At 37.8% G+C, this 24,727-nt stretch overlaps 1 protein-coding gene across 5 annotated transcripts in view; it reads right to left on the reverse strand.

Annotated features, from left to right (window-relative positions):
- TRAPPC9 (trafficking protein particle complex subunit 9) overlaps positions 1-24,727 on the reverse strand; it is a 459,459-nt gene that overhangs the window by 356,858 nt on the left and 77,874 nt on the right. For all 5 annotated transcript variants that reach the window (XM_069005535.1, XM_069005533.1, XM_069005534.1 and 2 more), the window contains one exon: positions 19,063-19,187. In XM_069005535.1, coding sequence (XP_068861636.1) covers positions 19,063-19,187 — 125 coding nt within the window. The remainder of the gene's footprint in view (positions 1-19,062; positions 19,188-24,727) is intronic.

The raw sequence follows: 24,727 nt of genomic DNA on the forward strand, positions 1-24,727 counted from the left end.
AAAAAATAAAAAAATGAATTAAAAAAAACCCCTACCACTATTTGATATAACAACTTCAGAGCAAACTAACATTTATTCCGAGCTGTAGCTGACTATATTTATGGGTACTGTGTTTTATCTCAGTCACAGTGCCATCTGGTGACTATTTATACTCTTATACATTTTAATAGATGGTATCTTTTAGGCTCATCCAACCACCTCATGTCATCCATTAACCTCCTCCTAAGTTTGATCTGCAAGTGAGGACAGGAACAGTTCTCTGGGAAATGGAATGATTCAAGATTTCCATTTTGCATGTTCTTGTTGTGAACTCAGAAGTTCATCAGGAACATAGAGGACTTTAACCACTAAGGCATATGAATATTGCTTTAAAATAATAAAGTTTCTATTGCTGGAAATTAAGAGAATGGTCTCAAGAACAAGATACATGGAAAGGTTTGTTTTTTGTTTGCTTTTCCCTGGAATTTGGCCTCTAAAAGCCAGCTGTATAAGGGCAAAAGCACAAACTCCTTTTCAAGTTCCACTCCTAAAGTTACCACAGCATTCATTGAAAAATGGCAGATAAATTAGTGAACATAAATTGGAGCATCAAGTATTAAATTTATTGATCAGCTTACTATGTCCTCATATGAAAAACTCAAATAGACTTCCCAGGCTCGTTACATATTTTATCTCTTTTAACAATTTATAGTAGTTATGAGCAAAGTTCTAACAATTTGATGAAGGCAGTAACATGGGAGAAAGATTTATGTTGGTGTTAACCTTTAGTTTTACCCCTTCTGCAAACTCATAACAAATATTCCCATCATTATTCAACCTTCACCCTGTCTCACAACAAAATAAGTGACAAGACTGTAATACATTGCATATCTATAAAAGAGGAACACATATTATACCTGGCACTGTTTTTCCTTAATAAAAAAATTCTGTAAGAAAAATACCTGATTAGAAGTTAAGGCCGTAGAGACAATTCCTCAAAGACCCCATGGCAGGGGGATTGGAACTAGAGGATCTTCAAGGTCCCTTCCAACCCAAACCAGTCTATGATTCTATGCAGCCAAAAACTGTTATATTAAACAAAAGGCAGCTATTGGACACAAATTATAAGTAGACTTCTGTGTCTCCTTCCTTCTGGAATGAAAGGATTCTATGTAATATTCCACTTATTTCAGGCTTTCAACAGGCATAACCAACTTCATATGCAATAAACTTGCATACCTGATGAGTTAGAAAATTAATTCATATTGTTGTTTCTTACGCTCACTGATACTACCTCAATTTCCAGTCCAATGTCTCTTTTGTTATTAAGTATATTCACATGGAATCCAGTGTATAAAACATTAAATATTACTTCAGCTGCTACCAGTAATAACAAAATGCTTCAACTATCTTGTAAGTAAAACAGTTGGGATGCTCAGAGAGAATAAGTATTTCCTATTTTTCTGTGGAAGACACTGCTACATTCCATTTAGGGAAGAACTTTCAGCAGGCCTGCTGTTCACTGCATAAAATAGTAAAGGCTGTTGTTCAAAACCCCAAATCTGCTGCTTCTAATAGTTTCACTGGAAGAAACTGCTCTGATTCCACACTCAGTAAAGCATAACTGTTCTGAACGTATTACGCAGATCAACAATTTCTGATTAAGTTTTCTTTCCATAAACCATATTATCAATAATTTTACCATTATTCACTGTTATCTAGAAAGGACTTCACCCCCAAAAGGTAGCAGTTTTGGTTTTCAAGGGTAATACAACCCACTCCTGACAACAACGAGAATACACAACTACTTGATAAATTGGAGGGAAAAAATCTTTCCCAAGTAATTGTAACTAAACTCATCTATTCTCTTTCATTAATATTCCAGAGTGCCACAGAACCATTTTCTATTTACTTGAATGAATATTCATTAGAGAACTGACTGGAACTCATGTCCACTCCCCTCATGTGCTCATCATTTCAAACAAGCTCTCATCCAGGCTGGGCAATTCTGTAACACTGCAGTGTCCTAGCCAGGGAAGGGCCTGAATTTGTATTTCTGGTGCATTGTATTGAGCTCACAAGGCCTCAGGATTGAGGTTTGTTCAGCCTGCTCTCATTGACCTGGCTGCAACTTTATTTTGTGAGGTTTAGCTGCCACAACAATTTGTCCACCTGATCAGGACACTGTGTCCAATTTGTTTTAGTTGCGTGGGACACCCACAGCTTTACACACAGAGTTGCAAGAGGCAATTACTCAATGGAGATGAAGTATTTATGAACGAGATAATGATGTGGCATAAATAAATAAAGGCCTTGTGTGATGAGGGACACTTTGAGAGGTGGTTGCAGCACAGCTGCACAGGCAAAACCCCAAAGGCTGTAAATCACTCACCAGCAATCAGATAAAGAAATGCAGATACTCAGCTGGACAAAACCCTAGTCAAGGCTAACAACAAGGACAAATAACATCTAACATATACTGATTTGGGATGTAACAAGGAACCAAAAACCAATGAAGAAAAAGCAAGGTGTAAAAACACATTAGAAAGTGCATCCTAGAAAAGAAACCACCTGTGGTGTATTCCTGCCAGTGAAGGACACTTCACCAGCACTGGGAAGAGATCAACCCTACAGCACTGGGAGGGTGGCATAATTCCTACCCCTTTTCCTATGCCATGAATTCAGTGTGTAATAATTCCAACTGTATTATTATTCTTCCTGTAATGATTAAATCTGGACTAATAATGACTAAAAGGTTACAATTTCAATACTAAGTACTGTACTAATACTAAAGGACTGGCTTAGCAATGTAAGATGCAACTTTCGTTGGCTGTAAAACAATAAAAGGTGGCATCAGGTAACTTCCAGAGGTGCCTCCCAACCTCAACCATTCTGAGTCTGATTCTGTGAATGATGCCTTACAAATAAATAGAGGGATAAACAAACAAATGACATGGGAATGTTTCCTTGAACTCCCTGTGCTGTGTTCTTCTGCCTTATCTTAGACCTACAGTTCTGCTATATTTGGGGCAGATACTGTTCTCATTTTGCTGTGCAGCTCCTAGCCAGTGAACACAACTCTGTAATGCAACTTCTAATTTTCCTTAATGAATTAGAACCTGAAAGTTCCAATTTTGTACTTTTACTTATGTTTTTCACCCTAATAGTGATGACTGATGTTCAGTATACCTAGCACCACATATTCTCAAGACTCTTTCATGTACTGGTGAAAAATGCTACAGGAATGCTGCAGATCACTCAAGAAAAACAGTAAGATGATAACACAACTACAAGAATACAGTGTGATTCTGAAAAATGTCTTTCCATTTTTTCCTATTCAGCAATTTGACCCTGAAGTTCTTGGATGAAAAATGGCATGGAGCAACCCACGCTAAAATGGCAAAATAGTCTCCAAAAGAGTGTACTGCCCTGAATTGGGCTAAGGTCTTGAAAAGGAGACTTTTGATCCAAAATTACTGTGTAAGATTCTGGGTCTTCTACAATCCTCAGAAATATTTATATCAAGAAAGAACAGCTAACAAAAGTCAACCCTTAAAGTACACTTTTATAATGAGTGAAAAATCTATTCAAAATGCCTTTCCTGCTCGATTCGAGCTGAAGCACTCCAAGCAAGGGCCCTATTACCAGCCTATTCATGTGCCAGGCATTAGCAGCCTGTTGAAGCAAGAAATTTCCTCTTGACAAGAAGAAGTTACAAAATTTCGTTCAAATTATGACATCCCAACCACCACCTATCGTGTCACCTTTCACAGTTAAAACATTCAGCACAGAACCTCGGTGTAAAAATTCACTTCACAGAACTCTAACAGGGTGAGGATTCATTGAGGTTTTCAGGACTTCCCAGAAGAAAGTGAGAAGAATCTTTCTACATCTACATGTATAAAACTGCGTGCAATCTCTTACTCAGTGGAAATAAAACAGCCCCACATTCATATTAAACAAATAATGGTGGTTGTTTTTAATTCCATTTTCAAGTTAAAACCAAACAGGAACACTGTCAGGCAGCAATTGAAACAGATTTCTGAAAGTAAACAAGCTCAAATGCTTGACTTCAGCTTTCACCTAAAGAAGCATCTTCAAAAGTAGCACATTTTCAAGCATGTGTTAAACAGAAACAGCAGCAGTCAACTTTCCATTTTAAATGAAGAAATTTGTAAACTTGTTTGGAAAGAAGTAAATTAAGAACTGGCAAAAATGACAGCTGAAAGCGGTAGAACAGTCACGGTATTTTTTTTTCTAAATATAAATCAAGTAAGACTGAAATATCTTCACTTTCATTTATAAAAGCAAGTTCTATTTTTCTTTTTTTAAATCTACCTACTTGTATACAATTTTAACTGGCATTAATCAGTTCAAAATTGTTTTTCATACTGCTGAAGTTATCGTTCTCTTTTTTTAAATCTCCATGTTTATATACTATCTTAACTGGCATTAATCACTTTAAATTGTGTTTCGTAATGCTGAATGAATTAATTTTATCTTGCAGTTTTCAAGTAACTTGTAGCTTATGCAGCTCAAAACCTGAGCCACAGATTAGAACACTAAAAGCACCGATACAAATATTTAATGAAAGTCGTACAATTTTCCAGGGAATACAGCATGGAATTATATGAAAAAAAAGATGGGACACAACAAGAGAACATGAAGGCTACATCAAGCACCCATCTCAGCTTAGTAGCCAGGTAGCCTTCATTAATATTCCTTAAAAATAAGCAGCTCCAAATCTCTCTGCTCCACACGTAAACATTTGTACTCACTCAAATTTATCTCCTGTGTACTCACAAAGCCTTGCTTGCTTTGTGGTTTTCTTTCTGCAAACTCTGTTGTTGCATTTTTATATTACAGATCTTCAAACATTTGAGTAACTGAGGGGAATCACAAAGGGGTATCACAAAGTGTAAACTACTTGGGCTTACAGGGTTGGGCACTAAATAGGAGCTATTTCAATTCTTTCATGTAATGGAATCTAAGAAAAATTATCTTTCTGAACACTTTTCCATATTATGCAGTCTGACTATTCCCAGATTGGTTTAGTGCATTATATTCTTCAGCTTTTTTAAGTCTTAGAAATGTAGAAACTCATAAAGGCCTTAAAACTGGTAATTTCAGTCTTTTCCATTAACGTTATTCAAAACCCAACAGATCAAGTACTTTCAATAGAAACATAAATGTGTCTGCTGAAAAAGATCTCTCTTTCTGTTATTTCTGGAGTTTTCCCCATCATTTCATGGTACAAACCTCCAATACACACACACACAAAAGCCATTTTATTTAAAACACACACTCTGATATGTGGGATATGAAAATAAACTACTTTCAACAGAGTGTGAACAAATCATCCAGATGAAACATTTGCATGTATTTATGACATAAGTTTACCATTCACAGTACTATCCACCTTGTGGTATTAAATTAATAAGAAGGAATCATATTTAGACCATGTCTAAATTCCATTCTTGAAATACTAAATTCATATTAGGAATTCCTGCTAAGATTTTGCTTCAATTTCTTAACTTAAATAAGGTCCAATTCCATGTAGGCAGCAAATCTTTTCAATTTCCAACAGAAATTGAAATTTCCTCTCTTCAAAATCTAATCATGAGTTGCTTGTAGAACAGGCAACCTCCAAGTTACAAATCACTGGGAATTTAGGTATCCTGTAAGATTTTATTTTTGTAAATTGCATGAACTCTCTCAGTCATGGATACCTTGACTGAGAGAAAGATGAGTTCATTTACACATGCATTCTCTAGCAGTCACTAATTATTTTTTAACTCAGCTTCACCTTAAACTGTGTATTAATGGAAAATAAAAACATATTTAAAATTAAACTCTCTATGAGGAAATGTGGGGAAGCTTCATTACGGTGGCAAAAGGCTTAACTTTCAATCAGATTTCTTTAAAAGAAGGTTCAGATTCCAGTTTAAAAAAAAAAAAAAGCCAAGAAGGAAAAGGAAAAAAAAAACCAGAAGTTGCTGGGATGCTGCGATAATTTAAACTGAATTTTATCCAAATAGCACACACGTTTTGGTGGGACATATGGATTAACACATTTAACACTTGCCAAGACTGCCACAACACTGAAATGTCCTCTTGAATTAATTTCAGAACAGGTGCATCCCTACATTTCCAAGAACGATTCCAGCAAGATCCAGCCTTGAGAGGTCCTGGTGACACGGATGGGCAGAGCCACCCATGGGGATGGGGACACTGCTGACATTTTTAACAGCACATTGTTAGCACAGCAGCCATACAGAGCTATAGAAGTTTCAGAGCCTTAATTTGTTCTTCTAAGTCCCCAAGTGAAAAAGTAAAGGAGAAGTAAAAACCTTCCCAGAAGGAAGCAAGGGAAGCGACGCAATCAAGAAGGGGAATGTTGACAATTCCCTTCTGTTTATTTGCAGCTATATAGTTTTGTTTATACTACTGCTTAAAACCTCTAGCTGCAGAAAAAAATCTTAATTCCTTCTAGGATGTCATAGATTTGTTTTCACTCTGTGCTCTGAATATTCATTAAAGATGCAGGAAAGCAATTTTTAATAAATTATATGATCATAAGCAGATAGAAAGACCTGAAGAAGTGACACTGGCAGGCAATTAGGGAAATTCCTGAGACGAGGAAAAAAAATAAAACTAAAAAAAAGAAACCAGAAGCAATCACAGAAGTATTTTAAAGAACTTGGACGTTATCACAGAACACAAAGGAAAAGGCAAGTAATAGTCAGATTTCAGTTTTTTCCTGTTTATTTTCTTTGCAGCCTTAGTTATTCCCACTGATTGTTACTGAGCTAAAGCAAGGATAAGCACCCAGGAAACCACATCCTGAACTGAATACAAAGAGGAGATGAGAAGCATCATCCTCATACTGTTAGTTCACAAAAAAGCTGTATCTTTGCCTCGTCACAGATAAAGCATTACTCAGATTAGGAACTGTGTGTGCCCTGGAGTCAAATATGGAGAAAAACCTCAGCTGTAGCCAGATTTGTGTGACAATAACCAGAAAAGCCTTTCTTATTCTTCCTGTCTTGGCAATTTTGGTCACTCTGTCTCTTAATTAAAAAAAAAATAATAATAAAAAAAAAAAAGTATTTAGAGATATAAAGAATGTATTACAGAAAAAGAGACATACAGATATTCACCATCTCTTCACCTAAAAATTCATTTAACTGTAGGCTTGATTTGATCCATATTCCATTAAATTTAGAATTCCCTAGAAAAAGCTCAGAACCTGGTGCTTAGATTAAAAACTGAAATAATGAAAATCCACACTTAATCTTCTCCATCACTTCAGAGCAGCCACTCCAGATCCAAACCTACTCCCCGAGTATTAAATGCTGCAGAGAAACTCTAAACCTGTAGTGTCTATTTTTCATTTAATTGCTTTCAAATCAAATAGATCCTGAACAAAACCCATAGACAAACCTCTATACACAGAGCATAACATGGAAAACACTGTTTCAAACCTGCTGCTATTCTTTAAGATTTTCCCAATTCATAAAACAGCAGGAAAATGTAAACCAACGAGCTGGTCATGCAGACAGAGAAGTATGGAAAATTTCGGTTTATCCTGGGTGATGATGAGCTAAAATTCAACGCTTATTTTTAAGGGTCCAAAAAATAAAACGCCCACCACAACTCCAAACAGGTAACCATGCAAATGGAAAGGAATATCTTTTTAAAACACGGGAACTAAATGACTAAAATAATCTGTACCTTCCTTCATAGGAATGCAGCAAAGGGGAAAAAAAAAAGAGGGGGAAAAGAAAAGATGTTAGAGAAGCTGAGAAACTGTGCTGAGATGTAGCACTCCACGCTGCTCCGGAGCCAATCCAGCACATTTGTTTAGGTTAGTCCAAGGCCAACACTTCAGCCTGGATGACAAAATTTTAATGAAGTGTTTCACTGTTCTGGAGATTTTAACCATTTGAGCACAAAGGATGAACAGCTCCTCACTTCGCTGGCTGCATTCTGAATTTTTCTTTTCAACTCCTTCAAAAGAAAAAGCTTTTCTTGTCTCAGAGACTAAGTTTACAAAGGACTTTTTCCGTTGTTTTCCTAATCCTGTAACCTGAAGGTTTTGGTGTCCAAAAGCAAGTTCCACTTCTGTAAAATTCAGACTTTCTGTTGGGAAAGCACAGGGAGCAGTGGCCAAGCAGCTTCCTCTTTCCCGAGATACACAGAAAGACTGTGTAACTCTTCTGAAGGCAATTAAACCTTCATTCATTGAGACAACTGCACAAAGTTTTTACTTTTTAGTTCTTTTTTGCAGGGACACAAGCCAGATAAGAATCACAGAATTATCAATCCAAGATCAAGTCCAACCTTTGACCAAATATCACCATGTCCACTAAACAGCACCACAAAATGCCACATCCAGTTGTTTTTTGAACACTTCTGGGGATGGTGACTCCACCACCTCCCTGGGCAGCCCCTTCCAATGCTTAACCACTCTTTCAGTGAAGAAATTTTTCCTAATATACACTGTGAGTATTTTGAAATGGGGAGATTTTGTTGCTCTGAGGAAGGAAGGTAAAAATCAAAATGCAAAATGAAAATGTACTACATCAGAATCACAGATGGACTTCTGTCCCCATTTGATGCTCTTCTACATATCCTTAAAACGCCTGATGGTCATAGTTTGATTCTCTCTCTGAGTAAGATGCAAGTCTGTGAGCTGAACAAATGAGGAAAAGAGAGCATGAGCTGAGCCTTACTGACTTTCACACATTAGGCTGGTACAAGGTACTCAACAGATGGCAAAATTCCTGAAAAAGCCAGCCAGGATTTTGTACATGGCAAAGCAACAGTGAGTAGAAAATACTATGAGAGATGAGAAGAGACATAAACAAAAAGGGGGGAAAAAAAGGGCAGAACAGCTTCAAAGAGCTTGTTATTACTTATTAATGAAAACATTTCTAGACAAAGGTAGAAACAAGTCAGTGTTACAGAGGAGGAAAATCAATGACACAGCCCTTGCTCTTCCTTATGTTTCCCTGTGCCTGGGAGACACTGCAGGTACCAGAACTGCTCTGGGCCATTTCTCCTGTCACTGGACAGCAGCAATCAGAAGTTATGGGCAAGCAGAGATATTTGAGATTCCTGCTGGTATTATTTTCATAATAATGAGGAATACACTCACTGGAGTAAGCTGGATATTATGATAATGGCATTAGAGAAACATCTATGAATTTTGTCCAGAATGCAGAATGTGTTTTTTTCTCAATGCAAAATTATTAAGTTGATTAAGTTAATCTGGATTCCTCCTCCCTTTCACTTTCAGCCAGTATTCCCTAGATGTTTGCTCCTGGAATATAGAGACCCCTATTTATGCCTTCCTGTTCCTTGGGAGATTCAACGCACAATTGGGAGAGCCTGGTGTAATGAACACACAGCTCAGCAGGACTTAGCCTGGCACTGCACAGTGCAGAAAACATCTTGTTTTGCACACAGTTATGTCATAAAGTCTGCAATCCAGGGGGAAACAAGGTCCCCTGTATATAGTAAATAAAGAGAGAATGTCCACAGGCTCATTGTGTTACCTTTTCCATCAGGGACCTTTTAAAGCAAGTGGCTTTCACAAAGGAGGTGAGGTGAGCAAAGCTGCCACTACACAAACATCTGAGGATTGAATTGTTTGGATTTTGTGGGGGGTTTGAGTATTTTTACTTCACAGAAATTATAGTCAAAGTTATTCTTCAAAGTTATTAGTGAAATACAGTTATACAGTATAGTTATAACCGCTCAAATTTGGGGACAGCTTTTTCTTTTCCTCAACTTACCTCTCTTAATATGAATAACAATCAGTCCCAGGAATATTCGCTGAAGTAAGTGGTATAGACCATGATAATGAAATTGTTTCTACTTTTAATAATTTTTCAGTTAAAAATCTAACGATCACCCACCATTTCAGCTCCATTCCATCCAGACTGGGAGATCATAACCCACACTTGGATACCAAGTACAAAGAGCAGTTACAATTCAAATTATTTTACTTCTTTTGTGATAGAAAAATTGTCATGGTGAAGTTATGCATTATAGTTGCATGACAGTACCACCACAAAGGAAACCTGAAAGGTCAGTTTCAAAAATGAAACATAAAAAAAAATGTTCGTTATAGTTCATAAAACTTTAAAACTTTACAGAGATACAGCTTCAAGAGCAAAACCAGCACTTTGGGGGCAATCATCACTGAGCTGTATAACAGTGAAGGAAAAGCAGTGTCCTCCTTCCTTCGGAATTTGACATTTCTGTCATATACAAAAGTTCTGAATAAAATTCTAAAAATAATTGGTCCCACATTATCTCATTTAAAATAAGTAGAGAAAAAAGGTACCTAGGGCAGAAGGCCCTTTATTTGCTTTAAAACCCAGTGGTGGAAATTGAAGGTAAGACAAATTAGAGGTAATGGTAAAATGCACTTTTGAAAGGCATGGCTATTTCACCATTACAGGAACTGCTGCAAGGACGTAGAAAGTTTTCTGCCACTGAAATGTTTCCATAAAATTGGCTAACTTCCAAAAATGCCTGTTTCAGCTCAGAGTTCTTGGCTAGAAGCTCAGAGGTAAATTTATGACAATCAGATTAGATGGATCATCAGTAGGAAGTTTTCCACCAAGGCTACAAGAATAGATTCCCAGCATCTGGATAATATTCCATCTTTTTTATAATTCAACTCATTTGCTCTCCATTTGTAGCTATTCCCCTTATTATTCTAGCCTGGAGCACCTGTAGTCTACAGGTGATTACTAAGCAAGCAGATAAACACAGGGAGAGGATTTGGATTGCCCACAGCACTGCACTGACCAACAAGAGGTAGAAAAAAAATGAAGAGTAACATGGAAGAACTAAAAAGATACAGACAGCTGCCCATTGGGAACAAGCACCATGCAAGGGGCAAAATCTAGAAATGGCTTTTGGTAAAAGATCAAGGTTCTAGGCAAAGAAAACCTAATGTTGAATTTCTCCAGCAGTAAAGAATGCAGGATGTTAGATGATTTTTTTATATTCTTAAGAAAGAAGATTACATTACCTGTTTCTCACTCTCATCATGGGCTGGAGCATTTGGCGGTTATTTTGACAATACTCCCAACTGTACATCTTGTGTGATCTTGGGCAAGTAATTTATTCCTTGTTCTGGACTGTCAGCATCAGTAGTAATAAAATTGTCTATTACTTGCATTTGCACAGTGTCTAACCAAAACTGAGTGGAATTTCATGGAATTACTCAAGAAAGTTACTGACATGCACTGCTCACCTTCCTGGGCATTTGATACAAAGATATAACCTAGCTGAAAGTAAACTGGATAAAATTTAGACACATGAGTTACTGCCATGAAGCAATCCAGAAGCTTCCTTGCTCCACAGATTAACTTTATTACAAAATATATATTTTAATTGCTTCTTGTCATTTGCCTTTTTCTCTTCTCAGACCTATTTCAGCTAAACCAATCATGTTCTAAAAGCCCCAGGTTTAAAATTAGGAAGTCATTCTGAGTTCTCCACTCTCACCAATCTTCAAAGTGTGATGTATTATGCTCACTGTATTTAATGGCTACAGACAGCTGAAGCACATCTGAGTCACTTAGCACTAATATTTATACCAATACATCATCAAACTACACACCTCTAAGTGGTACAGAAAATACTACACACAAAAACAACATGCACCAGCACAAAGGATCAATTTCCCAATGTAATGTTCACAGTACTTTTTATCTTCTACTACCAGAGAACAAGATTTTTATTCTATTTAAACTCAAGAACATAAGGAATTTAATTTACTCTAAGATTACACCTACAGAAAATCAGGTCTAAATGAATCACAGAGAAACATCTAAGAAATTACACTCTATTTGATCAACATCCTCAAATTCCTACACCTTCCCTCTTCACATCATATTTTTTTCATCACCTGCTTTTCCCTCTCTCACATCATCAGTCACTGCAATATACAGCAAGATCAGCAATTTAATGACAACACAGAGAAGCCAATTTCATAAAATGAACAACAAAAATGAGCTGGATCTGTTTTATCTAAAACAGTATTAAAAGCTGAATTTATTTAAGTCTCAGAGTTTTTTCCTCTTTGTCTTACAAAGAATTTCCTCTCCTCTACTTTTGATAATTTTAGATAATTTTCATTGCTTGGAAATTTAAGTATTTTGAACTCAATCTTGTCTATTCCCCCTAACAAAGAGTCAGCCTCTGACTGATCAATGATAAATTTAGCACATCATCCTTCTTAGTACTAAATCAAAAAGCTTTAAACACACTCATAAATAAACTGAAATTCTCTTAAGAAATCCCTCTTCCAGACCATCTTACTACAAACTTGCAAGCTGTGACATTTAAAGCCTGGTTTACCCATAAACAGCAAATGTGGAGCTTGCTGTGATGATTATCCTGTCGTTTCCTTCAGTGAAACAAAGTTGGTAAAGCAGAGTCTGAGGTGCCCTTTCAAAAATGCCTTGGCATCAATTACAGCCATCACATTCTGCACTTCCCATTTCTTCTGAGCAAAACTACCACATTTGACCTACTCTTCTGAAGTCCCCACAGTGATAAATAACTAAACTTCATTCTCTTTCTCATACTCCCAGAGAAGGCAGCTATTAAAAATGCCACTTCTAGCTACGCAGAACATTCGCAGTCTAAAGATTCTACTTTTTTTTAATCAAGATGCTCTTTATCTCCTTTGGCCAGTTGCCCAAAAATCAGAACAAAACTCCAACCCTTACTATGATCTGCCTCTGTGACTGAGGAATTGAAAACACTTCAACAAAAAAAGTTACTTGAAATATTAAGAAACTGAACTTGCTTGCTGATTTAGTTATTCTCAAATGCAGAGAAAAACCTATGGCACAGTGTTTATCACAGCCTGCAGTAAAGCCATTCTTCATTACTTGTCAATGCACTGAGTTTTGTGGGTAAAACACCATAGAAAATTATTAAATCAGCAAAATTTAGGGAATTTCAAAAAAGTTCCATTGAACATTTGGCAAGAAGATATTATCATTTGCAGGATGAGCAATATTTAAGCAAAAATGCAGCATGAGGCTGAAACCAACTTCAGCAGCAAATGTCTGGATCTATAACATGAACAGTGTAAATGTACACAGGTAAGAAACAAGTAAATAAGGCACCTAAAATAAAGAGTGGTCTTTGATCCAAACCCCGTGCCTGACCTACCTCATCTGTTCTCATTAAAAGAGGAAAACTAAACATGCAAGAACTTGCAAGTGCAAAATTAATGTTTAAAACCCCAAGGGGATTTGGAATTTGTGACACCTGACCACGGGGCACATAGCAGGTTACATTCTGAGAGCTCCAGGCTGCAAGGGCTCTTTGACCTCTGGAAGAACATTGTGAGGAAATTTATCATCCAATGCAAGCAGAGAATTCAGAAAACATCTCCATTTCTAATTATTCTTAAAATTTCTGACAGAGCTGACAACTTTCACCACCCTGTTCCAGATGTTTGTTCCAACCCTCCCTCTGCTTCAAGTTTCCAGCTCAGCAGGTCTTCCCATGAGCCCATCTATACTATTTCTCCATTATTCTAACCCAGGCAACTTCCCCTCCTTTTCTCCCCTCACTTTCTATACAGCCAACACCCTCCTACAAAAGCCAACCTCAGTATTAAGTTTTGCTTTCTCATCATAATGTCATTATGGATGTGACCACCTCCAGCTGTTCACATAAGCTCTGTTTATTGTGTTGGTCTCAACTTCAATTTTTCTTTGTTCATCTTTAGACAAGAAAGAGAGGTGAAGTGTGGTTTATACAGGAGATTGCACCTGCAGCTGCTCCTGATGAGAGACTGGTTTGGGTACAAGCAGGGTATCATCACTTGTTTTCCGAGTGACAATGAAGAAAGTCCACAGAAACAGTGCTTTTGACAGGCAGGTAGCAAATCTATCCAAAATTTTCTATTAGGACTTTATAAAATTTTTAATTCTTCTTTCATGTCAAATAAAATGGGAGAAATAGCAAGTTCTAAAACATATTGCATTGAAATTGCAGATACTACTATGGTAATATTGAATATAAAATACCAGACAAGCTGAATGAATTGAATTTATCCAAACCCAAGGGGTAGTAAGAGTTTTTCCACCTCTGGCTCTAAAGAATAGCTTTAGTAAAACATTTTCTTAGTGTTCTGAATTACAGCCCTCTCTAGGGCACAACAGCCTGTTCCTTTCTTGGCGGAACAATTCACAAAAGAAGAGAGGAAGAGGACTGGTGAGCAGAAATTGTGTGGAATATTCAACTATTTATAGAACCCAAGGGAAGGTAAGCAATGCTGAACTGGTCAGGGAAGGAAAGTTGAAAGCATTTAGACCCAGAAAAGCTCAAAAATTGCCAGCTTTCATCTAGATCCAGATCATTATCAAATTTTGCCAGACAGGTACCAACTGCCAAAAATCATCTCTCCCTTGTTTTTGCAGAATGGCTCTATTTTTATAATCCACTTTATCTCAAAGAAAACTACAATTCTTGGCCAGGAAGGCAAGAATAAACACTTTGCTGACCAGGCAAAGGTTGATGTGGCTCATGGCTCCAATTTGAGCAGGCTTCAGGAAATGTGAGTGGCTTTCTGGCACTCATATCACAAATGTCAATTATAAAAAATAATGTATGCATTATTTTGATAAAAATCAGATTTGGAAGTAAAAGAGCTTTGTTTACTTTTTATCTTCTCTTCTACCATCTTGAAAGTTATTAGGGAAACAAGAGATAGAAGCATAAGACTTGACATGTTTAATACTGAGGGAGAACTCAGGGCCATGAAATTTACAATCATAGTACTGAATTCCAAGTTAGGACAGTGTGGAAGTAGAACATCTAAACTGGGCTATATATTTGTGCCTAAGATCTCATTCCTATATTCACATTTATTCAATGAAAAGGAATCTAAATTTCAGTTGTATTCTATAGATTCAACATCCACACTAACTTCAGCAGCACCCAAAATTTTTTAAAAATTAAACAACAGAAAAATCCCACTTGTTCTGTTTAAGGGCTTAAAATTTAGAATAGATGTAAGGCTTATGAGTAAAAGGAGTTAGAGCTTGAAGTATCAACAATATAAAGTTTATCCCTATTAGCAGCACACTTTCAAATAGAAGAGTAAAGCCTGAGAACTGAATAGGAAAAAATCCAATTAAGGCCTGTATCTCATCTTAATACACTGCTGACTAAATCAGAAAAGATACATTAAGACAGTGTGTTAAATTAAATTAGCTCTACATACTGTATTTTAACACTTCCTACCATTTACTGATAGTGCAGGAACAGAGCAGTTTTATGAGAGTCCTTAAATCTCTCCAGCTTCTGCAGCTGAACCTCCAGAGTTACAGCTCACATTCAGGATGCTGAGGGAAATTCTCCTGAACAAACAAGTCTCAAAACAAATAAAGAAGTCAGCCAAATCCCTTATAAATTATAAACCAGCCCTGTCTGCCAAGCAACTGGCCGGCAAGCACTGGGTGTCTTTAACAGCTTAAACCAAGGTTTTAAAAAACTCACAATATGCTTTCAAAGTTTTCATGACCCAGCTAAAAGAATTCTCCATTTCAACTTTTCATTCAGGTCAGATGGATCTCTAAAGCTCAAGTCCATTTGGAATATGGAGTGAAGTGCCAGCGTGTTTCTTCCATCACTGACAAGAACTAGACTACACCACATAATCTCAGCTTCCAAGCATGAAAAGCAGTGCAGAATTCCCTAGGTTAAAACTGACAATGTATTTGCTGAGAGATTATGACATCTGGTTAAATTTCTCACTGCAGCTTTTGCATTAAGACACAGAATTGTTTATTATCTCTAAACATACTGCAGTGTTACTCAAAAAGTAACAGATTCAGCCTCCAAACTGACATTTGCACACTAGTATCACCACAGCAATGCAGAGAGAAGCAGGGTAACTCATCCTTTCATGCAGATATACCCTAGACCAACCAAGGAGTTTAGACATGGCTCAGCACAACTACCCAGCACTGAACAGCAGAAAAGAGTATCTGAACATAATATTACACTGTGAGATCCTATTCAGCTTGAGGGTATAAGCAAGCTTTATGATGAGGTCATAAAGCAATTTTTACACTGAATTTATGAGCTCATTGTAACAGTCATTTCCAGAAGCCAGTGACCGGTTTATTAGGAGAGAGCCTGCAGCAAAATTGGAAACGGAGATTGCAGAGAAGCTTGACTGCAATATCCAAGACTGAAGCACAAAAATTGTAAGGCAAACAAGTAGGGAGGGAAGGTTTAAGTATGAGGCTTATAAATATCTGAACAAGGACATTTCAGAATCAGCAATATGAGAAACATTGATTTACATTCACTTTCATTTGCAGATATTCACTTTTATTTGAAGATGAGCTTATGCACAGCATGCAGGATTGAAAAATAACCATTACTCCTGAATATTCACATCAGACACCTATTGTTAAATCATGAATAAAGTGACAGCAGAGTGTTTTCACCACACATACAAATTGTTTAAGATCCATCTTGCTTCTTAACTTAAAAACTCCCACTTGCTTCTTACATTAGTCCTTGTCAAACCACTCTAATTGGCACAACTATCAACCAAATGTAACCCAGCACTCATCCCGAACTGCACCGTGAGGGACAAACCAACAGCCCACAAAATGGTTCTGCTGCCACAGAGAGAAACCCAAGGATCTTTCAACGAGGTTCTAGGGAACTCAAAAAGATTCATAAATACCAAATATTTTGAGACTCAGTATCAAAGGGAACCTGGGATCATCTCTCGTGTGAAGATCCCAGCTTGTTTCATTTCAGACAGTGATGTCTGAGCAAAAGCATTTGACAATAAACATAATTCATGTACTCAAAGACACTCAGCCTAAAACAGAGAGAGTCAAATCCAAAACCACAGCAAATTCCTCAAAACTCAGCCAAGAAAACTGGACCACAGCACATTCTAATTGTATCTCTAAATGCTTAATTGACTGGATTGTTTACAGTAACTCCCTGATGCTATGGTTTGGAACTTATCTCGCTTTCATTTTAAGCTACTGGTGGTTCTTATGCTGCTTCCTACTAAAGAGCAGTGCCAAAACAGAGAGAAGTCACAAGTAGAAATAACGTGTATTACAGAGAAAGAGTGCATGTACAAAGCTGGATAAACCTTGTTATCACAGAATGACCACCAGTCAGAGGTAATGCAGTCACCTGAACAGGCAAATGCATCTCCTCAGTTACAACAGGTAATTTTTTCTGGTCATTTGCCCACTACCCTCTATGTCTCTCCATGTATACAGAGACTTATGCGGATAGTCCAGTGAATCAAAAAACATTTCTAAGATAGCTCTAAACAGTTTTGAGCTCCATAGGCATTTTTAATCCAAGCAGATCAAATTACTGGTTTATAGTAGTTTATAGTAGTATTACTGGGACAAACTCCAGGCACACTACAGATTCTGTACAGCAGTCATACACAGCAGGCTCAGGACACAGAGACATTTACTCAGCAAAGAACCCTTTGATGCTGTTGGAATGTGTATTCTCTACTCAACGTAGTTTTGATCATCTGAATGGTTCTTCCATCACAAAATACCAATTAAATCAAAATTCATCCCATAAACCTGGCAATAGGATCCAGCATGTGCCTTCCCATCACACTGTTTTGCTGTACACTGTTAAAAACCAAGTTTCTGCTTCACAGCCCTCCAACATCGTTGTAATATTATCACACAGATCATTGGGAACCTGCAGGTTCTTGGTTGCCAGGACAACTGATTGACAAGCAAAAAGTGTACCAAAATGGTTTTTTCTTCATGTATTTGGTGCAAAGTTCTGCATTTCTAGGTTTTTAATCCTATGTTGAAGTAACACTCCCCTTGCTGCCATGACTCAGAGGTGTCTACAGGTCAGACACTCTACACAAAGTTCTGAACTTAAAAATTAATGCTGGACATTTTATTCACTTAAATAGCAAATTATTTCCTCAGTCATACTGATTTATAAACAATTAGGAAACACATTGCTATGTCATTAAATACAAAGGCTTTAGTAATTTTTTAACACCTTTCCTATGCTGCAGTCATGTTTTCTGTGCTGCAGAATCAATTGATGATGAATTAGCAGTGCTAATGGTCCAAAAGAAACACACTTACAAATTAACAGTTTCACCTGTTTCTTGCTCAGATAGAATTGTGAATATTCTCACTGTGAAGGAAGCAAATTCACAGGCAAAGCAAGTCACTGAGAAAAGCAGAGCCTGTGTTTGCTTCCCAGCCAAACACATGCGAGGCCAAATATTGCACTGTACAACACTTGCTCTAATTCCTGATGGGATGAGCTGATGCAGAACACGGATCCGTGGAGGGAATGTATCAAATACTGCACACAACACAACATTCACCAAAGCTTGGGAAGAGACCAATGAAGTGCTGCAGTCCACATTTTTACAAAATATTTTTACATATTTTTTCTTATTTTCATCTTAAATTATATCTTCTTCAAATCTGGTTATTATGAAGCTAAACTTATTTCATACTCAAAACAACTTTACACCTTCAACAGGTAAGATCTGCCACAAAAAACCAAAGAGAAGCTTTGTCCAGGGCAGACTCTTGGTAAGCAAAGTGCAGCTTCCACCTACACAACTGTTCTTCCACCCTGCTACTTTTATTTACTTTTCCTTTGACTCTCTCAACTATTCTGTTTTATTACTTTATGCACACCACTAAAAAAAACCTCACTGCAAGAAAGCCAAGAGTTCATAGAGAAGCACCTTCCTACAGAGTAAATAGCATGAGAAAGCACCATGAGGTGAGCTGACAGCTCCCCCAGTACACCACAGTGATAACCAACTCTGCACTTTCCACTGTTAGCCTGATCTTTCTTCATCTTCCTTGTTTGTTGGCTCTAATATAACAATGCAAACACAGAACATCAAGCTGTGCTAAAGGAAACCAAAGGGAAATATTTATGAGACAAGGAAACCTTTGTTTTTTAATCCCACAACAAACCATAGCACAGTACAGTGAAAAACCACAGGATTTACTTATTCTGATGTCATTCCCTTACCTTGACGTGACTGAAATCACCAACTTTGCTGCTTTCTTGGGGATTAAGAGGTTTGGTCTCCACTCTTGGCTTGACAACCTGCCGGAAAGGACTGGAGAGTGGGAGTCCACTGACACTGATTCCATCTGGAACAGAGAATAAACTGAATTACTTTGCTTATCTAATACTATCCTTTGTTCCAATTAATTTATATCTGTATTATCAAAGGGGGAGAAAAGACACAAAAAATAGTATTAACCTTTTATACAAAAAGACAAAACAAAAGACAAAGATTATTTGGCTGTTTCTCCCAGGACACCAAAAAAAATGGAACTTGAACACACCAAAAATTTGGTGAAGATCACAGGGAAGGATGGCAATTGCATTTGAAATAGCACAACAGAAATGTCAGAGTTAATAATGTAAAATTAATTTTAACATTTACATTTAATTTTACATTTACAATATTAAAATAAAGATAAAAGTTTGTGGATTTCCATGACAGTGACCCTATCAGCTCCTTAGGATCTTTAAATTAATTTTTGGTATGAAGATTTCTTTTTCAAGCATATATTGTGGAAAATGACAGAAAATAGAGATGTCACATTTTGTACAGCTTCTGATGTAAAAATAAATAAAATAGTTCTCATTTATAAAGGAGGTAGAATGGAAACTTAAGATTTCCATTGTAAGAGTCAACAAAAAAGCTTAAGAAATACCCTGATAGGAATCCCCAGTTTGGTGTTTACTCCCAGTCTGGGTACTAGGCACATAGGATGGCAGCAAGATACAACAGAACAACTTAATAGTGTCTGTTACTGCCAAAAAGCTGTAACTTGAAGGTAAATAAATGCACCGCAGCATATTTGGGGTTCTCAGCCCAACCAAGGGTACATTCTCAGCATAAACTTAAAATGTGTGAAAATTACTGCTGAATCAAAAAAAAAGAAGAACAAGAAAAATAAAATAATTAAGCTTTAACATACAGTAAAACTATATTCTGTATTTGTTATTATTTAGATTTACATCCAAAGAAGAGCAGGACTTTGTTCCTTGATGCTGTGCAGAGCAACTGCAATCCACAAACAATTAAATACAAGCAGCAGACACATACAGCTGAACTCATGGGAAACACCAAAGTGTTACACAAAACCCAAACATATTTCCTAAACTGCTCCTATGAAACGTGGACATGTTGAGGATACATTCCTCAAAAGAAGAAACTATAAGAATGAGATGGAACATGAAAGGGGTTTTGCTTCATTAAACTTCACAGGTGTCCAAATGAGAAAACAAAGGGAAAATTCCCGTATTCCCTTACTGGCAACTCCCTTCTCTAACTACTTGTAAAATGCACCTTAGCACTGAATAAATATCCTGTTGTATCAGTTCCTGGGGGAGAGCAGGACAGGCAGGTGAGAGTGGCCTGCCCATGGCAATGCAGCAGGCCCACAAATGAGACAAAACACAGGAATAAATACAGAACTACATTTGTTCACAGGCTTTGAAAGCCACTCTTTCAAAATGAAAATTAGACGTTTTAATTGAGGAAAAATATTCTTCTCCAACTGATAAATGATTTTCACTAGTTCTATATTTAGAACAAAAACTGACACTGACTGGTGCATAAAATTACAAATTAAAACATGAAAAGAACCAAGTATGAAAATCTGCATGGCATTAATCAGATTCTCCATGTTTTATATGGCATGAGCTTTCTTTTCTTTGAGAGAGGAATAGATAATACCTAAAACAACATCACAGACATACAACTAATGCCTTTCTTAATTATTTTATCCTTTAAAACCCCATTTTATTTTTATTTTCTGTGGTGGGGGAAGAAAAGACAATAGTTTAAAACTTTTCTCTGGGAAGAAGAGATTTTTTTAATCTCTAAATTGTATCTGAAAACTGAGGTTTTCTAGCTAAGGAGACATCAGGATGAAAGGGAAGTCCAAGGTAACTTGGTAGTGGTTGAACTTTCTGTCTCAAGTCTGTGTCACTCTCACAGAGCCTGTGCCAGGCACTTTGTTATGCTGCAAATGACTCAGCCCTTCACAGCCTGGACTGCTCAAGTCAGCCTCTCCTCCAGAGGACAAAAAAAAAAAAAAAAATCATGTTCTGCTGCAAACAATTTATTTTTTAAATTATTTTGGTTTTTCTATTCTTTGACCAGGCAGCAATAGTGGAAAGACCTTGCCCAGCTCCTCTGCAATACATTGAATAGTCACAAGAGGGGAAATCCTGCTAAAACCCTGGTAGGCTGCAGAACTTAATGACAGCAGGAGAAAACTGAGCATCAATGAAGCAGTTCTCCAGAAGTTTTACATTGCTGATACTTAATCTTTTTTGAGATTTCCTATGTTTTATTTTCTCTCATGAAGTTTAAAGAGATGAAGATGCTAAGTCCTCCATAGTTTTGTCAATCCCTACTGTCAAACAGCCTGAGCAGCCTTGTACTATAAAAAGAATAATTGTCTTTCTACTTTGTCCAGAAATTTTCCTAATTTCAACAATCCACATTGAATATTTCCATGGTAACAGCATATGACCAACACTTTTTCCATGGTAACTGCAAAAACACAGCTTGCCTTTCTAACATCCCAGTCACTGCTGTCACAACAGAGCAAAATCTCTTACCAGCATTTCCTCTCTCCTCTCAAATGTTAAATAAATTGTCAATTTAACTTCATTAGCCACTTTCCCAGCAACACTGCACAGAAGAATCCCACACAATTTCTTATTTGAATGAGGTAAAGTGCACTCAGGGAGTTAAACCCGTAGATTTACAACATGGTAACTGAGCACTGAAGGAAGAGGTGGCATGGGACAGCTCCTGTCCTGTGCTGTGCAAGGATCACTGGCGTGATCCAGGGGACAAAAATGGATACACTTTCCAACAGGTATATCACAGCTATGGAGGTCTCAAACTCCACAGCAAGGAAACACTTAAAAACTGTCCCACTGACAGCAGGACATCAGAGAGGTTTGGATTCTGAGGCAGTGCCCAGGCAAATCGATGTCACATGAGATGGAAAACACTGGAAGATTTTAGGCTGAAGTGCTCCTTCTTTCCAGGAGGATTTCATACAATCCAACAGCAGTGCAGATCTGCTTCCTGCAGCTTCCTGAACAGCAGCACAGGGACCCCAAGAGGGGCAGGAGGAGGAGGAATCCCAGAATCATTTAGGTTGGAAAAGGCCTCAGATATCATTGAGCCCAACCTACAACAGAACACCACCACATCAACCAGACCAGAGCACTGAGTGCCACGTTCAGTCTTTCCAGAAACACCTCCAGGGATGGTGACTCCACCACGTTCCTGAGCAGCCCATTCCAGGGAGGGCAGGAGGGTCTGCTGGCCCAGAGCAGGGATCCCCCCGCAGCCCAGGGATGTTTCCTGGGGGATTGTGGCCCTCTGCTCTGCTCTGGTGAGGTCCCACCTGGAGTGCTGCATCCAGCTCTGGGGCTCCCAACATCAGAAGGACGTGGAGCTGCTGGACCAAGTCCAGAGGAGGCATCCAAGGGCTGGGACACCTCTGCTCTGGAAACAGGCTGGGAGAGCTAAGGCTGTGCAGCCTGGAGAAGGGAAGGCTCTGCAGAAAACTTAGAGCCCCTTGCAGTGCCTAAAAGGGGTCCAAGGGAGCTGGAGAGGGAGTTTTTGCAAGGCTGTGGAGTGACAGGACAAGGAGGGGTGGCATCAAACTGACAGGGAGAAATTCTTTACCCAGAGGGTGGTGAGGCCCTGGCACAGGTTGCCCAGAGCATCTGTGGACTCCCCATCCCTGGAAATGTTCAAGGTCAGGTTGGACAGGGCTCGGAGCAACCTGAGATAGTGGAAGGTGTCCCTGCCCATGGCAGGGGGCTGGAATGAGATGAGTTTTAAGGTCCCTTCCAACCCAAACCACTCTATGATGCTGTGTCATAGAATCCTAGAGGTTTTGGAAAGTACACAGCTTGATCATAACATATGAAAGCTAAACGCCACCTCAACCCATTTGTTTATTTTGTCAATCCTTCCCTGATTGAAATTTCAAAACAAAACCCTCTTGGTAGGCAACATCTCATAAGAACACTGTAACAGTTTTAAAGTACTTTAAACATGCGGAAAAATAGAAAAAAAACCAACTCGAGACAGGAGACAGACTCTGCTTGCTGAACTTGAATGCCTTTTTTTTCCTTAGAAAAAGAGAACTGTATTCTTATGAAGTGTGCAGAATTATAGAAACTTGCTGTGTGCAGCAACAAAGAGTAGAATAACACCAGAATACAGAGTTTGAGGCAATATAATCCCCTTCACCCTTCACACTTCAGGTGGGCACTGAGATGCAGCTCCTGCCCTCTCACAAGAACGTGCTCAAGACTGCCACAGGAGCGACCCCAGGTAGCAGCACTCCAGGCAAAGTTCCTGGGAAGGCATCAGCTCTCTGGCTCCCAGGAGCAGGGCACAGATGACATGTACCAGACTTGAGCACTTCTTTGAAACCCCACTACCTTTGAAGACAATAATTAACAATAACAAATGCACTTTAAGAAAGGATTTATGTCCTGAGGTTGCTGAACTGAACTAAAATTGGGAGATAAATTTACAATAAGGGTGAATGCAATGAAAGAGAACAAATGAAGTGTAAAGAAATTCATAATAAACACTAGAGATTATTTATGCAGATTACATTAGATGCTAAAATAAAATCCTCAGCAAAGGAACAGCATAACAGGATGGCAGGTTTATTAGCCTGTATGTGCCAATAATCAATTTATTGTTATTTGCCTCATGTCTGTCTTAGAGATTTACATTGTAAAAATTTGAGGTCTGAAACACCAGTCCCTCTGTGTGTTTGTCTGGTGGCTGGTACAACTAGTATAGGCTGAAGTACTATGGCACTTATATACTGTTAAAAAAATCCCACCCTATATTAGTCAAATCACGAGACAAGATTATTTATCTATCTTAAAGAGAGTTGGAAGATTATCCTCTGTAATTATCTTCTGTAGTTACTGAAGCTGGAATTCAATAATAATTCTGTACGAGAAGTTCTCAAAAAATTAAGAATATTTTTTGAAGTTACACAGTGATGAATTTATGGAAGACACAGAAGCATTTGTATTTAAAAAAATTGAACAAAAGGAAAAAACTCATTTACTCATTTTAACAGTACAAGCAAACTGACATCTTCAAACTACAGAGACAAAAAAAACTTCTTAGAAATGAAGTCACTTCAAAAGAATACTCGGAATGATTAAGTGTTTCAAAGGCTACCAAGCAGAGTAACATGGAAATGATAATACTCTGAGGAGTATTATCTCTGAGGACATCTCTGAGGACCCCATCATCAGTGATACCATTATCCTAATAAAGTCCTCCAGGCTACTTTCTTGAAAGACCTGTCAAGTGCACATTTAAATTCCAAACCAAGTTTCATTCCGACCAAAAAAAAAAAAAAAAAAAAGCTTTGTCATGCTTTTATACACTATGTAAGTGCAGGGACATTTTGAAGTAGATAAAATCTGGCCATTTCAGCAGAAAAACAACAGAGTGAGTATGAAATATACACTGGTCTTGCATACCAATGTTAAAAAACATTCAAGATTAGTGCTTCTAGAAATATGCTATCATTTCTCTGCAACCTTTCCCCCCCCCAGAGAAGGGGAGACTTAAGGCATAGATTTGCTTCTCTCTCAACAT

Source organism: Aphelocoma coerulescens, chromosome 2, assembly GCF_041296385.1.
Source record: "Aphelocoma coerulescens isolate FSJ_1873_10779 chromosome 2, UR_Acoe_1.0, whole genome shotgun sequence".
Taxonomy (NCBI): Eukaryota; Metazoa; Chordata; class Aves; order Passeriformes; family Corvidae; genus Aphelocoma; species Aphelocoma coerulescens.